At 42.1% G+C, this 27,013-nt stretch overlaps 1 protein-coding gene across 1 annotated transcript in view; it reads right to left on the bottom strand.

Moving 5' to 3' along the window:
* The window catches only part of AGBL1 (AGBL carboxypeptidase 1), a 272,002-nt gene that overhangs the window by 72,028 nt on the left and 172,961 nt on the right, over window positions 1-27,013 (bottom strand). Inside the window, exon 22 of the mRNA XM_039557990.1 lies at window positions 19,201-19,361. Within this exon, the coding sequence (XP_039413924.1) occupies window positions 19,201-19,361 (161 nt within the window). The remainder of the gene's footprint in view (window positions 1-19,200; window positions 19,362-27,013) is intronic.

The raw sequence follows: 27,013 nt of genomic DNA on the forward strand, positions 1-27,013 counted from the left end.
CACAAGGTAGGAGACATCTAGTAACAAATGAAATAGAGAATTACATGCACTTAAGTCAGAAGGAAAAAAATAAAAAATTGCTGACACTGACCGGTGTCAAAGCTATTAAACTTAGTGGATTTCCCCTCATTCTACAAGGTAGACCAAGGGTACCCAGCAAGAGAGCTGAAAGCAAATCTCCCTGGGTTTACATTCATCAGGCACCCAGCTGATATAATCAGATGATTTGTAAGCCAGTTCTGGGCTATTATGGAGCATCTCCCAGACTAAAGGAGTAGCCATGCACTGGAGTCTAACTCCAATCTACTTTTAACACCTTCAATCGATCAAAAACTCCTGACTATCCCTTCAAAGAATGAAGAGACTTTGGGAAACAGAACTTGCAGAATAAGAGATAAAGCCAAGGTCTTTAGATAAAATGAACAAAGGTTTTGCATGTCGTTTTGCAACAACAAGCATGTGATGAAATTTGCAGTCTTTGTTTGAGCTATACTTTAACAGAATAATGTGGGTTTATTCATCTCGTAACTTTGCCTGACTGAGAATATGATTTCCAGGCAAAGGTGACTCTGAACAGTTTCCTTCACAGGCAATGAACCCTGATATTGAGCAGATTTGTTCACTTTTAAAGACCTTGTCAACCCAGCATAAAACACGAAGTTCTCCAGCATTAAAGCGCAAACTCACATTTTCCTTGCAAGCAGTGCCAAAAGAGAAAGACGACAAAAATCCTAGAACCATGAAAGTTGCTTCCATGAAAGAACTCCACCAAAGCTTAGTGAAAGACTAAGATCAAGCAGACAAGGCTTTATGTAAATCTACCAAAGCAGAGAATTCAGTGGGGGTGGGTGGATGGGTAGGGGAGGATCCTTAAGAATTTTCTTTTTATAAGAGATTAAAAAAAACCCTGTACATTCCTGAGAAAAATGACAAAGTCAAGCTGTTTTACTACAAAAAAACAGTAGCCAGGCCAGCTTGGTCATACCAAAAGGTGTTAACTGACTTCAAATATATGGCAAAAGTAAAAAGGAAGTTGAAAAAAAAAATTAGACTAGCCTAATGAGTGCAAATGTACAAAAATAACAGCTAGGAAAAACATGAAAAATGAAAGTACGATGTGAGGTGAGACTGGCAAAAATATCACACAGCAAAGGATATCGTTCTTTATTAGTAGTAAAATGCAGTATAATTCATTAGTCCACTTTCCTTAGGAGGAAAGCTTATTGACAAAAAGGCTGAGTGATTTTTGCATCAGTTTTCATAAAAGGTCAGCTGTGATGAATTAACATTGTTAAGAACTAACAAAGGAGGCCCAGAATACAAAAGGGATTGGTTAGAGAAGTTAAATTGCTCAGATTTTCCGAATGATCTGAATCTACTGTATTCCTTCTGCAGCTCTGAGGAACTGACTGAACCAAGCTCAAAGCTGTTAATGATTATTTTTTTTGAACTTAGGAAGGACTGGTGATGAACCAGATAAGTGACATAACAGAGTAACTGTGCTCTGAAGACAGGAAAAAGGAGAAGACAGCAAACGACAGACCTGTTGGGTTAACTCCAGTTCCTCAGAGCAAAGAAACAATTTGGAAGCACTTAGGAGAAAAGAAGTGGGAATCAGTCAACACAGCTTTGTCAGGAACAGATTATGATGGCCCGTTCTAATTTGATTCTGCAAGAAGGTACCAGGGGAATACCCCATGGACAAGACGTCACATAGCAAACTTTTTCGAAACCATTTCAAATTCTTGCAGCAAATAAGCAGGAGGGTCTAGGTGAACCACAGCAGAGTAATTATATAAGCTGCTTAGAAAATTGTACTGAGAGCAGTTTTCAGTGTTTCACTGTTAAAATGGATGTGTCGAATGAGCTTCTGCAGGACTCGGACATGGATTTGGTACAATTCAATATTTTCATTAAAGGTTTAGATGAAACGCAGAGTATGTTAATTCCATTTGCAGATGAAACCAAAGTATGACAAAAATTGCATTAAAATTCAAAATAATTTTGACAAACTAGAGATGTAACCCGAAAAAAAAGTTGCAATTCAGTAGGGTCAAGTACGAGTTGCTTCAATTAGATAGAAATAATCAATGGTATAAACACAGAACACGAGGAGCAATGACAAGGTAATATTTCTACTGGGAAAAAACTGATTTGTTTAATTGAAAATTACAAGCTGAACATGAGCCACCCATTCCTTCTGTTACAAAAATGCAAATACAGTACTGTGTGGGTATAAAGAATTAATGCTGACATATAAATTAATCTGTTCTCTCTTGATCCAGAAGTATTAAGATCTCTGCTACTGATCTGTTTCCATCTTGGGCAAAGCAATTCAAGGAGGACTTGGTTCAAGTGAAAACTGTGCAGAAGACACATTGAAATAATTAGTTCTCTATGTCTAGGCTGGATAGGTAAGAAAATGACTGTCCAGGACATCCTGTAGCAAGACAGGGCTCAGGCTAGATACCTGGAAAATATAAGGGTGGTAGGAGCTAAAATAGATTATTTGGAGTAAGTCTGGTAATTCCATTATTAAAGCTCTTTTAGAAAAGATTAGATTAACATAGCAGGAGTGGTACAGGTAAAGCTGATCCTCACTGCAGGAAGCTGATGACCTGTGGAGATGCCTGCCAGCCCTTAACTCCTCTAATTTTATGCAAACACAAATGAAGTTAAAAGTTCATTCCCCACATTGATAATATAGGAGGAATAATTCCCATACCAACTGTCAGAGCAGAGGTAAAGGAACAGCAGAGCTGTAAGAGCTCAGGCTGTCCAGAACACTGCAGGGTGGCTGTCATCACTTTCCACCAACCAGAGCAGGAATTGTTGCATATCAGAAATGGGAGGCAGGGAAAAGACTGCACGTGGCTCCCAAACCAGCAAAATCAGTCTCTACTGGAGACAACAGTATTAAAAGCCAATCACTGTAAGGTCAAAAGACAGGAAGGTGAGGAGGTACAAGTCCATACCAACATGCCCTGATTAAACTGTGCAATGTTAGAGGAAAGCTTGAACAAAACTTGCTCAAGCTACACCAAGAGAGTACTACAGGTCACTCCTCTCTTGCAAACTCACTCCTGCTCCTCAGAAGTCTGTAGCAGATCAGAAGGAAGGGAATTAGAAGGGCCTTTCACTGATGAGCTGCTGGGCACAAATAGATTAATGAAAGCTGTGTACAATGCATCAGCAGCAACCAAGCTTGGCAGGGCTGTTATCGTTGGGTATTAGTTTATAGCAGCAGAGATGAAGGAGAGAGGCCACTCTGGGCAGAGCTGCCAACTGAATCATAGCGGATCAGGAGCAAAGGGCTTCCCTTCAGAAGACTGAGCTGGGAACATGGCACTGGGAATTCTTTTTTTTACAAATTTCATCTAATCTCTTCTCTCTAAATCCCTTTTCTTTTCTAGGCTTTGCTTCTCTGGAGTCACTTCCAACATTCCTTTGTTGTGACTGAAGGAAGGAAACCAAAGAAGCAGCAAAGCATTTTGCTGTATTAAAAGCACAAAGAAGAAATATTTTGCTCCCTGAATGTGTACTCTGCAGTTGTCCTGTTCCAAAGCACAGGGAAGTCTTCACTTGCCTTGGGTCACATCCACAGGACAAGATAATATTTCATCAGTCTGTGGATTGGACAGGACTGAATTATCACAGTGTAAAACTCTGGATTGAATTTTTTATAATTGTATAATCCATGGACCTCACGTTTGTTTTCCCATCTGCATTTTAGCAAGGGCTGCCAGGATGTGTCCCTAGATTGGGTCTGAGGAGATGAATTTCCACAGCCTTCACACTGTGATATGAAGAGGTTCAGACTCCAAAACAGAAAGGAGAACAGATTTCAGCCCTGGATTATGCCTTCTCTTCTCTTTTTTTACATTTTTTCCTCTCCCTCTGGTGAGATAGCATTCCCTAGTTAGTTACCCTGCTACTAGTAGAACTTATGAAAGGTGTGTAAGAGAGAGGGGGTGAATTGCTCTCAATTTCTGTAAAGAAAGTGCTTGAAAACTGGCATTGCCAGATGCAAAACTTTTAGATGGTTAAGAAAGTTGGTGAATCCATTTGGTGAGCCTGAAGGACTTGGGCATCGTTTTTCTTTGCGTATATGTGTTTGCCCCTCTGCCATCAATTCCTATATTAAGTGGAATAAACGTTGCCATGACAAGCTACAGGTAGGCAAAAAAAAAAAGAAGTGTGCCTCATCTTTTCTAAAATTGAATTCATTTTGGTGCTATAAAATCTCTATCATGTTGATTTCAAAGGCAGACTCCTCTAACAGTTTATACACTGCTGCTACTGCTGGGAGATTTATTCACATCACAGCCAAAGTACTTCACGTGTCCAGGAAGACTCAGTCCTCTGGCTTTTACCTCTTGTGACATCCTCAATGCATTAGTTTTCTCATCCACGGGCCAGAGTATATTATGGATTAATACGGCTCAGCAACTCAAAACACACAGATTGTCAGTCTCAGTAATCACCCTGAAGAATTTTGAGGACAGTTGTTATTTACAGAAAGTGAGAAGAGACCCAGCAGAACACTTAGCTCTAAATAAACAATGTGGAAACTTCACTACCCAGGAAGTCCTAAGTGGCAAATAGGCAGCTCAGATGCTCCCGAGTGTGGTTTGATTGCGTTCCTGCTGAGACTCAGCAAAAGCAGGAGACAGGAAAGGGTAAGTGAGAAAGCAGGGGGCCTTTCTCACATGGATTCACTCTCATTTCAACCAGTGTTTATCTCTGGTTTGTTAGTTCATTAAGAACGTGCTACAGAAACCAATCTCAACACACTGATCCCAGCTCTGCTGCAGCAGCGTGGCCTCTGCTCCAGCCCGGCCCAGCGTCAGGGACCTTGTGGCATCTGGCAGCAGCAGGTCTCACTGTGAATGCTGTGAAGGGACCTGGCAGGATTTTGCAGCACAGAGCAGAGAGTAACTGCAAAGTGAGTTCTTTTCCTTTCTCCTATGTTCCCTTCTCCAGAGTGTCCGTACTTGGCAACACGAAGGGAGACATTTCACCTGCACAGCAAGCAGGCTCCTGCTAAAGTGCAGCGAGCAAGACAGGCAGCATAAATCTTGTTTTAACAAGAACAGGGCTGTGTGGGTCCTAAATTAACCCTGAGTTCAAGCTACAGCCAGCCTAAGAATCATGGAGAGAAGCTTCCCATTAGAACAGCGAGGAGACTCCAGCCAAACCCCACCTACTTGGGGTACCTCCATCCTACCCTGCCACTGAGAACTGGGACAAAGAGGGCGAACTGGGGGTCCTAGAAGTGCCACATGGAGGATGGTGTTTTAGTGCTTTACCTCACTTAAACCTGCATGTGGTTTCTGCTCACCCTCATGCTGGAAAAAACACTCACCAGCAAGCAGCTGCTATTCACTGGAGGATTTGCAATCAAGCTCTAAATTTAGCAAGGTGCCATAACAGAGAGGGCTCCCACACTGCTGTTAACACCAGGAACCAGAGTTTAGTGATGTGAACGGGCTGATAATAGCTTCTGTCCTCACACTTTGTGGTAAGATGATGCCAGCTGCTGAATGCCTTCCTGCAGCTTTTCTGATATTCCATTATAACCAGCCAAATGGCTGGGCTAAAATTAAACCTTGGCAGAGTTCTGATATAAAATTGTGTGTACCCCAAGACCAACTCTTGCTGGTCTTTGAACTCCGTTGTTATCTTGAAGAAAACCCTTTTCTGAATTTTGGTATGAACCTAATTAATGAGTTAATTCCCTGATAATCTGTTCTCTTCTTTGTGCCTGTTTCATGATTATTTTAGTTCCAGTGAATTTCCTTTACTGAGTGGAGAGTAGAAAAAAATTTCCTGTCTTCTTAATTTCCACTTTTGACCCATCATCAGGGACTAAACAAGGGCATATGTCCCCATGTTTTAATTTTCTTAATCATTACAGAGCACTGGTATGTTCCAGAAAAGCAAGGTGAGAACAAGGGAAATTGTCCAGCACACTTTTGCTATGACCATAGAGAAGATGGAGGTAGGTTGCACACCTAGAAGGTGAAAAGGCTGTGAAGTAGTTGAAAACCCTGCCTGATTACATTACCTACAGATCTAGCTCAGAGGACAGTCCTGCTAGGCTGCAAGGTACACAGGAACATCATTCAGTGACAAAAAAAAAAAAAAAAAAAAAAAACCTAAACAACAAAAAACCCCAAAACAAAACAAAATAATCAAAAAGCCCACCAGAAACTACAGGGATGGAAAAGTCACCTTCCTCACAGCCCTCCCCTCACAGCTCTCATACACCCCTTGGGCAAACTCCTAAAAAAAAAAAAAAAAAGCAGCAATTCCAAGCCTCCCTCTCTCAAAATGAAAACAAAATGTACTGGGGCTGTGAACATCCACGGTAGAACAGTGCTCCCAGCAATTAGCATCACAAGCCTTCCTCCTGATGCCACAGCGTGCCAAGGACGTTTTCAATGACAGATCAAGGGCACTGCTCTCTGTGAGGTGTTTGAGCTGTGTTAACAGGAGCCTTCTTGGAACACAAATCCAGTGTCCCACAAGGCAGGCAGTAAAGGCAGGAAAGCATCACAAGGCAGGAGAGACCTCTATGCAAACAGGTCTGCTGCTTTCCTGGCTGTTCCCATCATAGCTGTAGGGCACCAGCTCTGAAGTTTCACTGAACTTCTTTCTATTGCTCCTTTCCCAATAGCTGGTTGCTATTGGAGTCACTCTGTGAGCGGAGGGAAATGCCAGAAATGAGACATGAGGAAAAATATACTGAAAAGGGCAAAGAGCTCAGTTGTTCCTATCCATTATCCCTTCTCAGATAAATTCCAGCCCCTATGCCAGAGCATTTCATTTCTGAGAAAATGCAGGAATTAGTAGATGTTGCATTACAGAAGAGCCTTACAGACACTGGTGAGGGCAAACTCCTGATGGACCAGGGCCTCCAGAGGGAGCTGGGCTGGCAAAGGGAGCAAGGATCAAAAGTTAGGGAAGGACATGGGGTACTCTGCTCCCCACCTCACTGGATCAGCAGATGCTGAGTCACGCATGACTAGATTTCCCAAACAGACTGGGATACAGCCAGCTGCACTGCAGGCTTAGCCTTCAGGCCTTGCTCTCCAGGGACTTTCTCTGCTCCAAGATAAGTCTTTGATCATGAACAGTGCATTTGCACAATAAGAGTTTGGATATGATTTTAAAACGTGAGGGAGGAAAGTGAACAAAAGCCATGTTTCTGCATCTCATGTCTCCAATCTGTTTCTCCTTGAAAGGGGCAAAGACACCTCAGAGACATTGTCAAAGTGCCTAAACCAATTTTTCAGCCTAATCCATTATTTATATTTCCACTCAACCCTTTTTTTAATCCTGAGCTCCTGAAATTAGGTTCTGTAATATTGAGAATCACTCCCATGAGCTGAGGGGAAGGCAGGGAGAGGGCTTAAGTCTTGTCCTGCCCTTACCCTTCCAAATCCACCTCTAACAGGGACTGTCCATCTTTTTCTCTCTGTTCTGTACCTCTCACAAACTGCCAACAACATCTTTATCCACTTGTTTCTCTCTTTTCTGCTCAGCCCTTTCTGGGATATTTAGGTAAGACAAGCACTGTCTTCAGAACAGACCATTAACACTGAAATCTAAAAGGTCTAAAAAAAGAGATCACTTTTTATGGGCATGCACATGAGAGACTGTGGTGTCCTTCACCAACCCCATTTGCAGCCAGTAACCCTCCATGAAAACTGCTTAAAGATAAAAAGGTTTCTCCAATAAACTTCATCAAACCATGTGAGGATAGAGCTGATTAGTCCATGAAGCTACCATCCTTCCTGAAAATAATAAACCTCAATGGCAAGGCAATGGGCAACACTAAAAATATTACTAAACTGTTACTTTAAAAAACGCTACACTTTCCCTAGAAAGTCCATTCTGAATTCTTGGTTTGTGATATCTTAAACGTGCCACATAAATAAGCAGGATAAAAAGTAGGTGATAGCAGTAGTTAGAGGCATAAGTAGATTTAAAAAAACTATCCTCTTTCTTGACTAGATGCATGAGAAAGGAGGTGATAGTCGTTTACAAAATGCCTGGCAATTTGGGCACTCCCAATTATTCTACATTACAGCAGAAGATAAAGGTGCATCTACAAAGGTGGAAGAGCAGCAGATGAAAGGAAATATTTTCTTTCCTCACAACATGCAGCTAATCTATAAAATTCACAAGATAGCAGGGTGCAACGAGGAGCAATGCAAGATTCAAAAGGCACTTACACAGAAAATGAAAGCGCTGGAACATTTCATTAGACAGAATTATTGTTATTCTAATTATTTGGAAAAGCTACAAATCCTCGTGTTCCCAGGCATAAATAAATCACTGTCTGAAGATAGAAAACAATCCCCCCAGACGATAGGGGCATTCTGTAGTGGTCCACTATGGCAAGTGGTTGCATTCCTCTATGAAATCTCCAACGCTGAGCACTGCCAGGAAGGACACTTGAGTGTGTTAAAGTACTACAGTGGATCCTCTCTTTTGATTCACTTTTTCGTAGATGAAAACACAAGTTGTCTACTAGAACAAAAAATAAGTATTAATTCTAGGAAAAGGCTGACGAGATAAATCCGGGTAGTAGGACTTTACCCAAATTCTTGGCTGCCCCCTGCAGTTCAATGGGAGGTGAGACGCAGCTTTATTACTTGACATGGGTGTTTGCTTCCTCTTTGAATTGCATAGGACTTTTATCTTTTAATGAGATGCTGGTACTTTTTGGAGGACGCTATGAAGCAGCATCTTCAGAAAAAAATTCTCAAATACAGGGCGTGATGTAAAAACTTGTTGGGTAGACTAGGCAGAACAAACAGATTAGACAGAGAAATAGAGAACAGATGTTTTCTATTCTTCCCCTTATTCCTAATTTCTGATCATACTGGCCTGATAGCAGAATCTTGTTCTGGCATTCAACTGCTTTTACTGCTTATTCTCCCTTACAAGTCCAAATCCTCAAATTCATGTTTAAATAGGGATTTAAGGTGGTAAGTAACTGTTAATGCTTAAAAGCAAACCATTATAGATTAAATGGTGAATAATGTGCCATTGATAAAGATGCTGATTAAGTATTTTTAAATGGTTAGGGATATATTTGAAAGTCTAGCCAGAAAGCATGCTATTGTTATTTTAAAAATGAAATCTGACCTTCCAGAAATTTAAATTTTCCTCCTGTTAAAAACAACTTTTATCAGGAACAAATAGAAATAGGAATGGGACATGGAACAGGGGGAGGAAATAGAGAAAATACCCCCAAACAGAGACAAAGTGAATGCTTTTTCTTTCCTCTTACACTGTTCTGAGTCTGTCTCTCCCTGCTGCTCTGACAGCAGCCCTCACCCTGGTACGATGATTTCCTTTAGCACTCATGGTCCAGACAGCAATTGCCTACACCCTCAGCATCTTCCCAGAGACACAAAAGCAGAAGGAAGTGACAATCTTTCCTTGAGAAAGGAAAGTAAACGAGAAACAGGGGCTGTTTTCCATTTGTTTTGGCCACTGTATCCCAGTCCAATTCTTGCAGAGTCACAATTTTCCAGAGAGTTCTGCTGATGAATCTCGGCTTCATTTCCCACTCTCCCCATCCCCATGTGCACACTGAGCCCTTCCAGCACCTCACAGGTCCATTGGCCCTGTTTCAGCCTGGAATCAGCCCCACACCTCTCACATCGCACTGTGACAGCAATAAGAAAGTGGCAGTGCTCTGTCCTGGACTTGTGGAGGAGGTTCCTTAACTGGGATATATTGCTAAGTGCTACAGAGTGACCAGGGCCAGAGACAGATGGGGCTCCATGCTGTACTTGAAAGAGAATTTTCCCTACATACATGACAATAGGATCTGGGACGTTAAGCTTGAGCACATTTCTGCTCTGCAGACAAAAAGTAGAAGTCTAAGTATTAATTTCATGTGCATCTTCCCCCTCACATCCTTCTACTCTCAACTCCAGTCTAATTCTCATAAGTTCTTTTTACCAACATCACATTAAACATACACATCCTAATGAATCCATATGATTTCTGAGAGAATACAATGAATTATCAGGGGGTACAGGGATTGACATTCACATTTATACCTCTGTGCATAAACTCTCATCCACTGTGGTGCACGTGTGTGCTGGGCCCTGCAACAACAACCTGCACGTATTTATCTCCTGTCTCACACAATACCTCTGCCTGTCTCTGTACAGTATCTAGTGAGGCAGCAAGAGGCAGGGTCTGTGTGTGAGTCACAGCCACAATACACTGAGCAGCCAGAGTCTCTGTCAGAATACACAATACAGCTGAGATGTCAGTGGAGGTGGCTTTGGAGTACTTTAAAATGCTGTTGAAGTGCCAACTTTCACCTGCAAATACGACACTTTGCTCGCCCACCCGCTTTCCTTCCAGGCTATGCGCTCCTTTTACTGCAACTTGACAGCTTTAATTATGAATTTCTCTGCCTTCTCTATCCCCTTAACCATTTAGTCTCTTATTGATCTTGCTAAGTTTTTGATGTGCTCCTAAATAGCAGCTGTACACTGTGACCACAGTAGAGGAGACCTGGTCAGACTCTCACTTGCAGGCTCAGCACCAGACCAAAAGGACTTGCAGCACGGCATTTGCCTCGAAAGCAGAAATCTCTGCTCTTATTTTCTCTTTGCAGAGAAAGGAGGCACCAATGGGGAGACAATGAGACTATGAGCATTGTTAAATCAAATCCATTTGGGACTCCTTAGCTCTTATTGTCTGAATAATTTATACAGCTACAAACTTCTGGTGAAAAACTGGATCCCACTGGTAGTTTTACAGGGGATTCAGCTCCTTCTAGCCCCATATTTCACCCATGACAGGAAACCTACTTCAGACAGTGGCAACGTATGCATTGTTACTCTCAGCTCTGTAAGACTGGAGCCTCTGATGCTGCTGGTGGGTGGGGAGACATTCTGCTCTATAGAGGCTCACAGACCACTGGCATTCATTCTGGTTTGCCTCAAAGTTCTGTGATGCTTGGACATCTGAGCCACTGCATTGGATTCAAGGGGTGAGAACTCCACATGGTGAAGCCTTTGATCAGATAATCCAGATCTAAGTCTCTTGTTCCTGTGTTCTGTGCCACATGATTAACTCTCCAGCACATGGGATAGAAAAGTCTGTTTTGACTATCAACCACTCTAATTTTCACCTTTGTGACTGTGTTCCTCAAAAAGCTCTGGTGGGAGCTGTGGACAGATTAATTAGAGGTCAACTCAAGTGACAATTGCAAGAGAGGGAAAACACACAACTTCCCAAAAAATGTCCTTACTTCTAAAGTGCTGAAAATGCATTTCATGTAACCACCATCCTACTCACTCCTTCCATTGCTTTTCCTGCCTAGAAGAAACTACTGAAGCATGTGCTGGTATGAAAGATTTGACTGTTCTCTGGTTTTCACAAGTCTCAAGTTATTCTGGGACTCTGGGAACACCATTTGGAAAAGTTCCACAAGGAAACACTAAATAACCAAGATCTTTGAAACAGCCGTAGTGTTTATCTATGGTTCCCACCCACCTGAAGACACAAGGACTCCCACTACAGATATGCCTTGTGCATCTATATCCTCTGAATAATGTCAAACAACTGAAAACAAAGAACAGGGATCACCAGCAGAGTTGCACTGACAAAGTTTTCTCCTCCTGCTCATGCACCAGAGTCCTAAATCTAATGCAACTGGTGTTCAGCTGCTTCTGCAGTATAGATGTAGTCTACATGAGGCTATATATAGTGCTCTGAACGTGCCTCTTCAGCACTAGACCTGTGACATGTTCAATCTGAAATCCCACCTCTGCCTGCATTCAAAATGATCAATAGTCTAAACAGACTGATTCTCCCATTACCCTTTACATCCTCTTAGAAAAAACCCATCTATTCTGTTCTGGTGCCAGCAGTGTCCTGGTGTGTATAAAGGCCAGCTCAGAGAAAAGAGTGCATCCCTCACAATGCATTGCTTTGGGGAATGCTCCATAAATGGGAACTTCTGAACCCCTGATAGCCCTCGGGTCTATTTTTCTATCCCAGCATGTGAAGGACCCCAGTGGCTTTCATATTTCAAGTCAGATCTTAAGGGAGAAAGACTGCAGCACAGAAATACAGATGCTCCTAATCAATACCAAAATGTCTAATGCCAGACAGCACCACAGCAATATGCCTCACAGAAAGGGCACTGCAGAGCCCATTTGTTCTGCTGGGTATACACAAGTTCATTGCCTGTAGTCCAGTGAGATCCGTGTGAGTACGGTAATTTGAATAATCTCAGACAGATACGACAGCAAGCAGTGTTTCTGTGCATGTTTAAATTTCCTTCTATGATCTCTTTCTCTTCCCATTTGCTCTTTTCCTCTTCCTCATTTCTGCATTTATTTAAATTGCTATTATTAGCTAAGAAAGGATAAATTAATTACGTCTGAAATGAGCATGAATTCTTACACCCAGCCTGGCATAGCTGGAGCTGGCATTTGATAACAGTCAACAGAAGCTGAGCAGCTTGCAAGGCATTTCAGAATAATAATAATAAAAATCAATAGGAGGAAAATAGGGAGAGCTCTAGAAAGTGTTAATGAAAAGTTGCTGAATTCCAGCGGCTCACCTGTGAACAGTTACATGAAAGCCTTCTGAATACCAAATATATTCATTATAGGCTGCACTGCTTGGCTGAGCCTCCAAAGAATTCTCTGGGCTTGTATTCTCACAATAACAAAGGAGAGGCACAGAAGAGAGTAGGATAAGAAGGATGAAGGGGTGGACAGAAGAAGATTCACATTTTTATTTTGAAAACATGATTATCGAGGCATTTAAAAACAATAAAATCTAAAATCTGCAATAGATCCAAACTTGAAATCTGGAGGTTTTTTCCTCTCAATAACAGAGGCAGCAATTCTTTAGGTCAGTCCCTGGGGGTACGAGAAGGCACCACTCTTTTGCAACATCAGTGTGAAAGATTGCTGGAAAGTGTTATAAAGCAGTCAGGAGTTAAAGCATTTCCTGAACTGATCCTAAATGGTTACAGCAACATGAGACTGCTCTAAAGCCAAAGTCCAGCTTCAGCCACTCTCACACCTGTCACACTGAATTAATGTTAGACTGTGCTCTCACAAGTGTTTTATGAAATGCATTACAGAAATCCCTTTTGCCCCATGTTCTGCACCAAAGTGACAAGCTAGTTTGGCTTACTTAGGTAAATGCATTCCCACAGCACTTTCTCTCCAGCATCCAAATACAGAAATACCTCATCCAGAGATGCTCATAGAGCAATAGAAATTTCAGATTCCTTTAACAGCAATAAAATTTGTGACTAAGCGAAAAAGCAGAATCAATAAACACCCTCCTCTTCTGAAAGCTGCCAAAAGGTATTTAATGTCTACAGATGATCAAGGTTAAAAATGCACCAAATCTTTACTTACAGAAAAATGGAACTCCAGGCAAATAAAAACCTGAATCAAGTCTGGTCAAATAATTCCTGCTGTGGTTAGATTCTCTAAAGGATGAAAGAGTGCTTTCATCTTCAGCCATATGTCAGGGGGCTCCCCAGAGTCCAACTGTCCAGTCTGCCTTGGGACTGGATGCCACGACCGCTGCTACACCTGAACTGGGAGGGGATGGGGTGCTGTGCAGGGTGAAGTCCTGTCTTGCACTTAAACCCCTGAGATGCAATTTGTTTCAGAATGTATAATCAAAACAATATAACACCAACACCCATATTGCCCTGTAAGAATAGGAAGACCCAGCCCACCAGGCAGGGGAACCGTTTTCCATCATACATGTGGCTATAACACCGCATTTCTGCTTTCAAAGATCCACTAAAGATGCCCCAAATGAAGCGAGTGCTTTGCTCCAGCTGCATTATTTTGTTGTTTGAACTTTCCTTTTTTTTTGTTTGCTTCATTTCCACAAAATCACCTTAATTTTATCTGAATCACCTTTTGGCCACACAGTTTAAAAGATGAGTGAAATTGCTTGCACAGCCATAATCAGGGGAAGGCGCATTATAGTAAAAAGATGGGAGATCCAACAGTTCAATACTATCCAGGATCATGATGGTGCATCAATGTGGTATAGAAGAACAGCAAACACAGTTCCAAATGATCTGCAAATCCCTCTTGTCAATTCCTGGCTCTGCCATCCATACACTGACTGATCCAGCCCTGCTCACTGTACAGAAGATGAAGAGATTACCTCTGGACAAAGAAACAGAGCAATGATTAAGCCTTCTGATTTTGATTAATAGCAGAGGTAGACATATTTACCATCTGGGGTGGAAAGAGATTTAGTTCTGCTCAAGAAAGGTAAGAAATGATGAAGAAACACAGGAGATAAATAACATCTGAGTCAGCAGAAAATGACTTCACAAAAGTCTGTCTCAACACAGGAGATGTCTCATGAACAAATGGCTGCAATTGCTGCAGTCTATGCAAAACATTTCCTAGCACAACCTGGAGGGCAGAAAAAAAGAAATAAAACTAAGGAATGTGCCTTCAGCTTAAACCACAAGGAAGAAGGGGAGGATACTGTAGAGGGAGGAGATTGCTTACTTTGTCTCTCTCAAACCTGCTTTATGTGAGCAGCCACTTCCCATCCTCCTTGTGGTCATGACAAATGTGAACTTACTGGACAGCAGTGACTTAATTACTTTTATAGCAAATGAGGCATGAAAACTATTATCAAAAAACACCATGTCTGAAGTACAAGCTGCATTTCACTTTTCCAGCAGAAAGCTTCTGAATGCCAGAATTGACTGTAAGGCATGGTGGGATGCTGGAAACATCAGTAATTCTTCCTAGTGCATGGCAATAGTGTCTTATGAGGCCAAGTTTAAGAGAGAGCAGAATAAATTGCTTGTACAAGCTTGGTGTGGCTTGGTTTGTTGAAAGTGGCTGCAAAGCCCAGAAAATTCTCCACATATTTGGCCTTTGATCTTGGAAGAGTGGTCCATGAGTGGTCCTATTCAGTGCTGGAGGAAAAAGGGCTATTCAGTGCAGAAAAACACCCAAATATCATTAGTGAAAAGAAAAGCCACAACAACTAAGTCCCTACAGAGATCTTGTGGGTGATAGTGCCTGCATAAGTGCGAGAGTCAATATGATGTATGCCAGGAGCACAGGTTATTAATTAAAAGACCAACTAATGCCTGGAGCAATTTAACCTTTCTTCCTCACCATCACACGTTTTAGCTCTCGTGCATCTTCTGTGCTGCATCTTGTACTTTCTCCATTTTTGGCACGTTCCTGAGAGAGCTGCCACACGTTGGAAAGAGTAACACAGAGCTGCTAGGCCAAATTAATTATATCCTTGGAAGTCACATGTTTAGGGGAAATACTCTACTGTCCCATTATCCACATAGCCCCACTGATGGAAGTTCAGCCTCTCTTGCTTATTCTCACAGCCTCTGCTGTGAACTTGTTCCAAGTGCTGCTGCACTCATGCTTGTGAATGATTCCTTTTGCAGTTGACAATTTAGGGGAAAGATAGACGGTGAAACGGGGACAGGAAGAAATTCTTGTCTGTGCACCAAACCGTGTTTAGTTAGGCCTGCTAAAGTCTTCTTTCACCTTTCTTTGGCTCATTAGAGACAGCATACTGAGCACAATGGACTTGATGTGGTGTGAGAAATCCCCCATTCACAGGGGATGCCTCCATTAGAGCAGGCGCTTCCCTGACAGCTATTACCTTGCTCCAAATTACTGACCACTGGCTCTGACAGAGCTCTGTAAAGTGCACAGCAAATAGTTTATTCCAGGAAAGCAGGGTCCAGCCTGCTCCTTTATCCCCCTCACAGCAGCGGTGAGAGAATGAGGCTGCAGCATACCCAGAGCACAGAGAGCCCAAAGAGGAAAATTAAAGGACACAAACAGTTATGAACCTTGACAGGTGAAAATGTTTGCTGTCGGAGGGAGATGCTGAGATGCCAAGTCAATGCCACGCACACCAGACACCAGGGCAAAGAGAGACAAATGCGGAACATGAACTGCGGGGTTTTCACAACAGAAGAGATCTGTGTCTCCACAGCTTTTGATCTCTGTACCTTTGCAATGAGACATTTTATCTGGGAGTCAGCTTTATCCAGTGCTGGATTAACTTCTTGTTCTGCAGCTTGACCTGTCACCCAGAGTATTACAGAGATGGGCACTCGGAAGACCATATATAGAAAACACACTAGATTGAGATAGATGTGTTTAACATAAGCACTGTGCAATACATCACACTGCTCACAGCTTAATTTCAGCTTGATTTAGACAAAAAAACCCTCAACAACTAAGAAAAGACTCGTGTTTTCATCAGGGCTGAACAATACTAATCTCTTCTTCTGATATTGGTGAATACTGCTGTGGCAAGTCTCACCCATATTTGTATCTTTTTCTAGACACGTCATCAGGACAGTTTTTGGGACACATTTTCCTTTGCCAGAAAACATTAGCTACAGTAAAAGCTATTGCCTCCCACTTAAATATCTGTCATGCATATCATTTCCTGGGACCAGGACACTGCCGATTTCTGGAACAGGGATAGCTTGTAAGCTGTTCAAAAGACACTGCTCCTCACTATTTAAAGCATTCAAGAAAAAAATGTCACCAGGTAACCACCCAGAACTTTTCCTGTGTTGCACCTGAAGGATCCCCAAGTCTGACTTTGCTTTGGCAAAGGTACACAGAAATGTGGATATTTTCATTCACACCTACTCACACTTTCTGAAGCAAAATATAGAAAGCATGCAAGGATATTGTGCATTTTTTTTTGGAAACCACAGAGGAAAACAGAGCTAATTTTGAACTACAAACATTTCACTCTCCTTAAACCCACAAAGGTGGTAGTCTAGCCCAGGAAGAAGCAGAGTATAATTTCCATTGATGTAATGATATAAGAGCAATAAATCTCTGAGGCTCTGATACTACCTCATAAAACTAGATTAGACCTAATATTTACAGATTAATATTAGACTGAGTGGCACCCCTCAGCTTCCTCCAGAGAAATGTTTTGATAAAGAATAATTTTTATTTTTTCAAAACCTGTGAGTAGAGAGAGGGATATAGAAATAGCTGCCCTCCTGTCTGTATCAGTGTGCCATCTGTATTCTGCATTCTTCCATTGGTTCCAATATTCCCACTAAAACCAAACCACAGAATTCTCTTGGCTAGGCTCAGAGCAACATGGGGGGAAAGTGTTAATTTTCTGAATCAGAATATCAATATGCTGCACAATCAGTTTCCATGAATTATTTATTCCTTAAAAGAATATGCTAGCAAATGCTTTGATCTCTGCATCTCCTTTCACCCAGCCTTTTGCAACCAGCTCCTGCAATGTGACACCTCTGGGTGGGACTATCAATTCAGCTGCTTACCTGGTCTGCAAATAGTAACATATTACATCCAAGTTAGTAAAATTTCACAACCTGCAGTTATACCCAGTGAAGTGAAAACTAACAACTAGCCACCAATTGCCTTTTAGCAATAACATTCCTGGATGCCACAGAGGTGCTCACTACTGCTGGGCAAACTGGAAGGGGCAGGGCACTTTGCTTTCAGCTACTGAGGACACATGGGAGTTTTACAAAGTAAGAGAACTTTTATCTTTTTGTTAACTTCTTTAAAAATATTTTTAATTAGAGATCTTCCTTCCGTACTGATCAACTACCACACAGTATTGGATAAATAGAGTGAATTCCCATTAATATAAAATCAACTAAGGGAAAAAGTAACAGAAGGCTACAAAGATCAGAGAAAATGCTCACTGAGTTACTGTGACCAGATGGCTTTTTGTCAGTGTCTGAACAAAGTCAGGGTTTGATGTTTTTCTTCCCATACATTATTTTCATGCAAAGGCCCTTCCAGCTCCTGTTCAAAAGTGAGTTTGATTTATATCCCAGAACCATCTACCCATCCAGGCTCCAGCAGCTCTCTCTAATGACATACCAATGATTTTTCGGATGGCTGTCCACAACATGGATGGTGTTTAGCATCCACCTTAATTGCTCCATTTATGTGTTCATACATACAAGTGAGCACAGCTAATCCAAAGAAATGTCTCTACATTTTATCCCTCTTTTTAAACCGTCCCTCATAAACATCTAAAACTGTGAACAAGCTTGCAAGAATGGGTTTTGGCATGAGGAACAGGTGGTGCTAATGTTGGGTAAATGTTCCTGCAGGGGAGAGACTGGAAGTCTGCTATAAATTACGGGGGTATTTCTGCAACTGAAAAAACTTGATGTTCATTGATGAATCTGAGAGAGCTCCTTGATGGCAAAGCCATCGGGGAGCTTTAAATCATGTCACATCACTGAGTCTTCTTTCTCCATTTGTCTTGGAAAAATATTCTTGCAAACATATGTGATGCACATAGCACTAACAAGTGATGGTGGCCTAGAGAAATTATGCATTTTTGCTTCATCACAAATTCAAGCTGATTAATCTCATACTCAGACACTTTTCCAGGTCAAATTTTTCTTGTATTTATAATGGTGCAAACTCACTTAAATACCCCCCACCGAACCTAGGAAGCAAGTAAATTAATTTTGCAATTTGGAAAAACGTGTCCTAAATAAGCAGCGGGATCAAAACTTCTTTCTATCTATCAAAAAGTCATAAATCTATGCTCTAAATGACTAAAGGACTCCATGCAGTGAGGAAAAGAAGAATATATGGTGTACTTGCATATATATAGGAATTCCCATATATAGGAATATAGAGTATGAGGCCCAAAATTTCTAAATCATGCTATCAATGTCCTTTTATAATCTGCAATACTTGTTCCCTTCAGTGCAGCACTTAGATAATGCCTTTCTTATAAGAGATCCTCTCCATGGAGGATCTGACCTGCACAGAACTCCATGTGACAATTAATGAGCAGGAAAACGTTTCCTGCTGATTCATTTTTCTGGGGCAGCAACATCCCCATGTTCCAGTAAGCATTTTTGACAGGAAAATGGAAAATCACTGGAAAATACAAAACAGGTACTTCTCTTCCACCTATTTTCTCCACATGGATGGCTGCAGGACACAGCTTTGGCAGTTTCTTTGGGAGTCAACTACATCTCAGTTCCAATTACTCTCAATACACTGCAGTTTCCAAGATGCAAATCTCAGCCATAAGGAGGGTCTTTTTCTGCAGATTTAAACCCAAAACATGCCCCCACCAACTCGATTCCTGCAGCAGAGCCCTCTGGGTATGGCAGTCACTGACCTTTGTGCCCGGTCTGTGATCTCCTCCTCCAGATCCAGCAGGAGTGCTGCCTGAGCCATCAGCTCCTTGCTGCAGGGCAGGGATTTGAGGTGCAGAATCAGCAAACCAAGGCAAAACTTGCTTCCCATCTCCTCCAGCTCCTGTGTTCCCAGCTGCAGGCCCTGATGGAGAGAGCCACAAGGTTTCGTGATTCCTACGTACGGCAGTTTCCCCTACAGAATCATTTGTAAACTAATAACAGCACATGGTCTACAGGAGCTATCCTAAAATAGCCTCTGTTTTACAACAGGGGAAACAGAGGCAAATAGTTTAAATGCCTCAACTAAATTTTCAGAAGTCATTGTAAGAATTAGGCTTGGACCCCAGGAGAATCAGACTATAAATCCACTTTTACAAATCATCCAGTTTTTCTTTTTCTTTGTAGAGGAGTTGTCTATCTAAGCAATGGGAAAAATAAGTCCTGTGATTATAGACATTAGGCAGTGGAAAAGATGGAAAAGGGAACTGGACAAGGGGAGAAAAGGGAGGAAGAGATCTTTAACAAGTTATGGAATTGTTTAAGAAAATCAATTGCAAAGTAATTGCAAAATAACAAACACCTCTAAGGAATTTCTCAGTCTGTTAAAAGCTGGTGGCACAGGCAGGGTTTGGATTATCAACCTCATCTTTCAAGAGAGGAATTCTCCAAGCTGCGGATCCTTGCTGACTGTGAATAGTCTGTGTTTGGTTTTACACCAGGTGCCTGCATCAGAGTAAGTCAGTGTAATCGATGGCAGCTTCACACATCTGGTGAGAGCAGGGCAAACAAAGCTCAGATATACCAAAAAGACACTAAAACTGCAAAGTCCCTCATCTTTGGCACTTAGTGACCACACCACACATCAGGGGCTGGACCAGCTGCTGCCTCAGCCAACAACAGCCCTACGTGTTTTTGCAGCACAAAACATCTCTCCAGCCAAGCTTCTGTGAGACTTCCAGCTCCATTCCCAGGCTGTTTCCTTAGCAACTCTCAGGAGGCCAGAATAAGCCCTGGCCTTAAGCATGGTGTGAGCTCCACATCAGCACAGCCCACTCATCACTCTCCATTAGACTTTTGCTAGTGACCATCTCATGGGTAATGAACACATTATAATTTATATTATAAAATAGAATGTGTTCAGTAATCCATGACAGGGGACAGAGCTCTGATCTTATGTTGATTTTTCGTTTTTCTACATAAAATTATATTTGTATAATGTTTTGGGATCCTCAGGTCTGAGCACCTCTGTATAGCTGGAAGATTATTTGTGAGCCAAAAACACACAGGTGAAAAAAGAAGAGATTTCACACAGAAACTTTTGCAGCTCTCCTAAGGAGTTTTTTTGTGCATTTTTGTCAGAGGACAGAAACTACTTGCACAGCACCACCATCACTTCATCTCTAGCAGGCCCAGGCTATGCAAATATCATCTGGCATAAAAATCACCCTCTCTGATCACAAATTCATTTTCCTATTGACAAGATATTTTAATTCAGTTTCATTTCTGAGGCCCTGTGAGCAAAGCAGGAAATCAATGTTATGAGGAGCATAATCCAGAACTCAAACCTGTACTGAGTGGCTGGACAAGGCAGGACCTGCTCAGAGGAGCACACACCAGCTGAGGGAACAGCCTCAGTGCTAGGCAGGGTCTAGGGCCCCAGGAAAACTCACTTTTGCTTTCTGAACAGTCTCTGTTTTTTATCACAGTGGGCAAATACCTGACATCATTTCTACTCTCCTCCTATTCACCTCTACCACAAGCTTTGCCAAGCAAGATATGGGCATAAAAAAGTGTAGCAATAATTAACAAGGAAATAGAGGGAGAAGTTTATGGGAACTGAAGGTCATTAACAGGAAACAATGAGAATGCTCAGCAGCTCTGAATAGATTCCTAAATGTTTTATTATTTTACTTTAAAAGACTTAAGGTATTTTAGTGTGGCAGAGTTACAACAAGCAGACAGAAGTGGTGACATTTCAGAGAAAAAAGACGTCATTTCCACAGCAAGAGAGTTATTTTCTCAGGGGCAAAAAATACAAAGAACATCTCGAGGCTTTCCCTGGGGTGCATCTCAGGGTCCAGCTATCAAGGAGATGTGAGCAGAGCCTGAGCTGAAACTCAGCCTGTGCCTTTATGACTCCCTAGAGCTTTATTCAGGATATGAAGAGGCCTTATGAAACTATGAGCAAATAAATATTATTATTATTATTATAACTATAACACACCTCAGAAGCCTAAGACAGTAACTGCTCATGCTCTGAAGTCAGCTGCTGTACGATGGACCCATACTGCTTAAATACCAGATAGCTCAGGAGTAACAGCAGAAACTCAGCCAGAGGACTGCCTCTTAGCATGTTTTCTTCCCTTCAAACATGGATATTCATTTATTTGAACTCAGACAATTCTCTCTCTCCTTCCTCCCTCCTCAGTTCTCAGCAGAGGGAGGAGCTGGAGGTGCAGAGCACAGCTGTCATTAAACTGAAGCAGGGGACAGAGGTGATATGTTAAATTAATGTTATTGATGGCATCTGCCAACAATACCAGGACCTGGTGTAGTGGTTAATAATCAGTCCCACTTGCATTCCTGAAAGGGAAGCCTGACCTCCAGGCACTTCCCTTGTAACCATGTGGCACAGCCAGCTGCAGAACTCTTGAGATTGTGCTTACAACTCTGAGTTATGAAAATGTTTTTTAAGAAACACAAGAAAGAAGAAAAGAAGGGTAGAAGCGATGCACTCTGGTTTGGTTGAGAAGCTGGCAGGAAGAACACCTCCATGGCAGCGAAGCTGTCTGGGTGTTACCAAGTGACAATATACAGTCTGCTTGGCACAGCTGTACAGGAGGAAGTTGCTCTGCCTGCCAGCACCTCTCCTGCAGTGTCCTGCCAGCCTGGATTCTCAGTGACCCCATCTTCCTCTCTGGCACAAGGCTTTACAGCTCTGTCCCCTCCTTTGGTCATGTCTGTGTGACCAGTGGAGCATGGTGCAAAGACTCCCTTGCCAAAAGGATCCAGACGAATTCTGAAGCAGGAAACAGCACCCCTTCACCAGAAAGCTGCAGACAAGCTCATCAGTCCTAATTAGTCCATCCTCAGAAACGTGCTAACTAAACCATCCTACTTTAATGATCAGCTCAAAGCTCCACACAGGTTTTGCTCTCCACTACATCAAAGTACCAGTCTGGACCAGCATCAGCTTGAAGCACCACATTCCACTGCACAATGCAAATTGGTCCCTTGGGCCCTGTCATGCAGTAATCTCCTGCAGGCATCATGTTAAGGGATAACAGGTTAATTGTTTCCTGGCTATTATAGAGAGTAATGGAGCTGAAAAACTTTTCTTAAACCCTTTTCATACTGCAACAGACAGAATGGGAGGAGGTGATGCCTACTAACAGACTAAATTTGGGATATATTTATTTCCCATTGTAATACAAAACAGGGGAACAGGAATAAAAGATTTATCATTTGGCCAAAACACTGTCAATACAAATTTTCCTAAACAAAATTGATCAAATGTTATTGGAAAACCAGTTAATTCATGCTCGGCACTGATGCATCAAATGAATATCCACAACTAAATGTTTCCAATATCTCTCAGCTTGCCCTCAAAATACTTCCCAAGCTGAATGACAGCGTAATGGAAAAACTTTATTATTCATTACTCATGTGCTTTAAATACTCCAGGAGGCAAAGGCAGTGATAGTTCTGTAGCACAGATATTGTTGAAGGAGGTGGAAAGACTCCAGGAGTTAAATTAGAGATTTCTCCACAAGGGTTATGAGAATTACAGTAAAATTAGAGCTGGAAGATACTAATAAATACAAGTAGAGAGAAAATTTCAGGGGGATCAATTTTTTTCCTAAAAAGGATTTTCAACATTCAGCATGGTCACATCAGCAGCCTCTCCCACTTTAGGTCACTGTTCAGCCCTTGGGGCAACAGCTTTTCCCTGCAAACCCACTTCCAGTCAACACATATACAGACCCACTTACAGAATATTCCCTGCATCTCAATAGCTTTACACATGCACAATGGCTATGCCCTAAGGCCGGGTATAAATAAATTGACAGTCTGGTTTCTCACTAATTCCATCAGTTAGCTCTCCCTTGGAATACTAATCAAAGCCATTTGGAAGCTCTAGAGGACAAACTTAGGGAGCTGAATGAAACATTTGGTGCCTGGTGTTTGGTGCCTGGTATCTGCAGCCTTAATTTTAGCTTGAGCTGGCCCTGAAGGTTACTGCACTTTCAACCCCTGTGAATGAAAATACACAGACACCTGCTGGGGAACTGGCTATTTAGACAACTAGGACAGCAGGGAATAACCCAGCTTTTCTCATGCCCCAGAGATCTCTCAGCAGCAGGTATGGCATGCAAAACAGATGAAGTGAAGGGGATAGGAATTTGGGCCAAAACATTTCAAGAGGATTAAGTGAGTAGAAAAGGCTGAAGATGCAAAAAAAGAAAAAAATAGGCTAGCCTGAATTTCTAGAAAGAAAGATGAGAGGGAGTGGAGTTAGAGACAGGAGATAAAAGGATGGGAGACATAAAAGAATGAGAAAGAAGGAAGGGTTGTTGAGGTCAATGGATGCTGATACAGAGGAACGATAACAAGAAGAAAGCTAATGGCAACCTTGACCACTTTGGCACCCTTGGAGAGATGTGCCTTGCTCTGAACATCTGTTCCCATTACATCTGGCACTCTGTCCTCATTTCATCTGGTGCTCTGGCCATGTGGTGAGGAGAAAAGGCCTGGCTTGCTTTGAATCTGCTCACAAAACTTCTGCTGAGCTCAGCTGGTGTTTTGGCTGAGCAAACTTCAACAGCACAGAAGTAGTTATTGTTTTAATCATTCCAATGGGCTCTTTTACTATTAAAGATATGTATGTCACAGGCAACACTGTTCAAGGAACAGACTGAAAGGGAAGATGAAATATCTTCTCCCTCCAATCTGCTGGAGAAAGAGTCCTGGAAAAACTGCTCATAGGAGAACTGGGGATTTAGCAAACAAAAACTTGTTGCAAATTTCTCTCAAAAAACCCGGTTATTTAGGTTATGAATTCTCCAGTGCTACTGTGGGGGAAGGTTTTTTTCCTTCTTTCCACTGACTAGTTATTTTTCTGACATTTCCATCTCTACACCTTTTCCTTGCAGTATTTCCACAGCGGTTTCCCTCCACCGTTTTCTCCCTCCCAAATTTCTTCTCCTTCTCTGTTTATTCCTCAGCATCCTTTCTCCCTTCCTTAATCATGTCCCATGAATGACTCAGTATATGTCAAGTTCATCATGTGTTGGGAGAGCCAAATTGCATTAGTGTTGTGCCTGAGCTAGCTAGTTTTGCTTGACCACTCTACCCCAACACTGCTGCTAATGTTTTATGACAAAAATTTGCAAACTACACAGGATGGAGACAGGAGTGGATTTAACTTCCCACACTGAGGTAGTAGCTGGGCATGGAATAGCACAATATTTTTTCTTTTTTTTTTTTTTTATGTGGGCCACAACTGTGATGGGTGGTCATGTTGGGAACAGAAAGAGAATGAGAAATGAGGGTACTTTCCACCTTATGCAGACAAACCGTGTAGAAAGATGTTATTCCTTGCAGAGTTCTTGCTTTCCAATAAAATTGAGCAGTACATTGGTTTTCTGTCTCATTCATTTCCTTGTGACATGCTGGGGACCTATTTTAGAGCCTGGATGAACCTGGACTAAGCTTATCCCTCTCTGCAGACATTGAAAAATCTTTCACCTTGTCCCACGATGTCTTTTCAAACAGAACTGAAGGGTCTGAGCGAAGGATATGCCAGGCCAGAACTGCTCACTTTAGAGGAGTCTGCACTGTTTCACAGTAACAGGATCAGGAGCGCCTCAAGTTCCTATCTGAGGACTGCAGGCAGTTTTGGGGAGGAGAAGCCTGCCTGCACCATCCAATGAAGACATGACAGTCCAGAGAGCAATCTTTTGACAGTAGACATAACCAATAACATAGGCAATGCCATTATTTTAAATAATAATAAAAAACAAAACAAAACCCAACATGCTAATTTCTTAAAGAAACCAAATGTTGATCCAGGATACTTAAGCTGCCTACTTGGCAGACAAGAAACAGAACTAGGGAACTGTTTAAGTGACATTGGAATTCTGAGGAGGTGTAAGGAAATAAAGCAATTACCAGTTATTGGAGACTATCAAGTGCTTTTTTCAAGAAAGCACCTTTCTTCCCCATGCTCCCAGTATTTGCGACAGACTAACTGGTATCTGATGGTGCCTTGAAAATTCATCAGTAGCCTAGCCATTACCTCCTCTCACATATGTTTCATTCCCTGCTATCTGAACTCTGTGGAACATGGAACAAGTCACAGAAAGGTTATAGCCTGAGGTATCTGGAGATTAAGTGTAAGGTGGGGCTCTAAGTACGTCTCAGAATCTGTGTCAAATGAATTAGCTTTTAAAAGCAGTTTGGGAAAGCAAGAAGCTGAAATCTTTCAAGTTCTAAATTGGCAGCCTAATCCCTAGATGACTTTTCTTCCCCTCTTCTTCCACTTAAAAGTTTGCCTCTATAAATAATTTTCATGTACGGAAAAGTAAGCAGACTCTTGACCCACCCAAGCCTTCTCTTCATCTGTGAATTTACCCAGTTTGGCCATGTTTCACCATGGGTGTAAAATAATTTTCTAATCCTGGCTGTTGATCATCACATGCCTTGGAAAAAATGATTTATAGTACTCATCCTGGCTAATGTAAACGTAGATGCTACTCAAAGTGTCAAACCTGCTTTAAAAAAATCTCGGTAAGGTATTTGTCATCATAATGCCATTCACAGTGGGGATCCCCAGGTTAATTATGTGTTACATAAAGAATCAATTGTTGCATCTTAATTTCATGGAACCGTGACACACGTTTGTATTATATTACACAACACTTTGTTGTTTTTCTGCATGGTTTTCAAGCATTTAAATTAACAACTACATTCTACTCTTCCCATCAGAGAGGGGATGAAAATATGTATATTGACCAAAATGATACAGCAAGGTTAGTGTGCTTTAATTCCTCATCCAAAATGAGACACCAGGACCCTGGCACCTTTCACTTTTGCACCAGCACAGGGACAAGGGCACTAGAGCAGATTTAGTGAAAGCCAGCACGACTCAGACAACACCCCAGCTGCTCCAGCATGATACCCCACATTATCTCCATCCTTCTGCTGCCACACTAGACCACAGTGGGATCTAGCAAACCACTGAAGCTGTGCCTTGGCCTGGCAGCAGTGTCACGTAGAGGAGAACCCCGTGAGGTGGGTTCTGCTCCCTGCTGTGCTGGCTCCAAACATCCCCAGCACTGCAGAGCCTCCCCCAGCCCGGTGCTCGGTGTTCCTGCCGCACGCTGCTCTGCTCTCTGCCCTGCTGAGCTTTGTTCCTCCCCTTTAGAATTCAGCAGCTCTAGGATCCCTAATGCTTTCCCCGTATTGAAGCTGCCTTCCAGGCCACTAAACACTTTCATCTGTTCCCTCCAGCCCAGGTATATCACTGCTTTGTCTCTCACAAAGAAATGACCCATAACACACACAGTACTCCGCAGGAGGTATTACCACTCACGTCTACAGGGATATTAGAACATCTTCCAAGTCTCCCTGTTTCTTCACACACACAGGAATCTTATTCACTTTTTCTTTATTGCTGCTGCTGCACATGGCACAGACATCTTTATCAAGCTGTCTTTATAATAGCTACTTATGTTTTCCTGAATGGTTAGAGCTAATTCAGAGCCCAGCCATGCGTCTGAATGCTTTAAACTA

The sequence above is a fragment of the Corvus cornix genome, chromosome 10, assembly GCF_000738735.6.
Source record: "Corvus cornix cornix isolate S_Up_H32 chromosome 10, ASM73873v5, whole genome shotgun sequence".
NCBI lineage: Eukaryota > Metazoa > Chordata > Aves > Passeriformes > Corvidae > Corvus > Corvus cornix.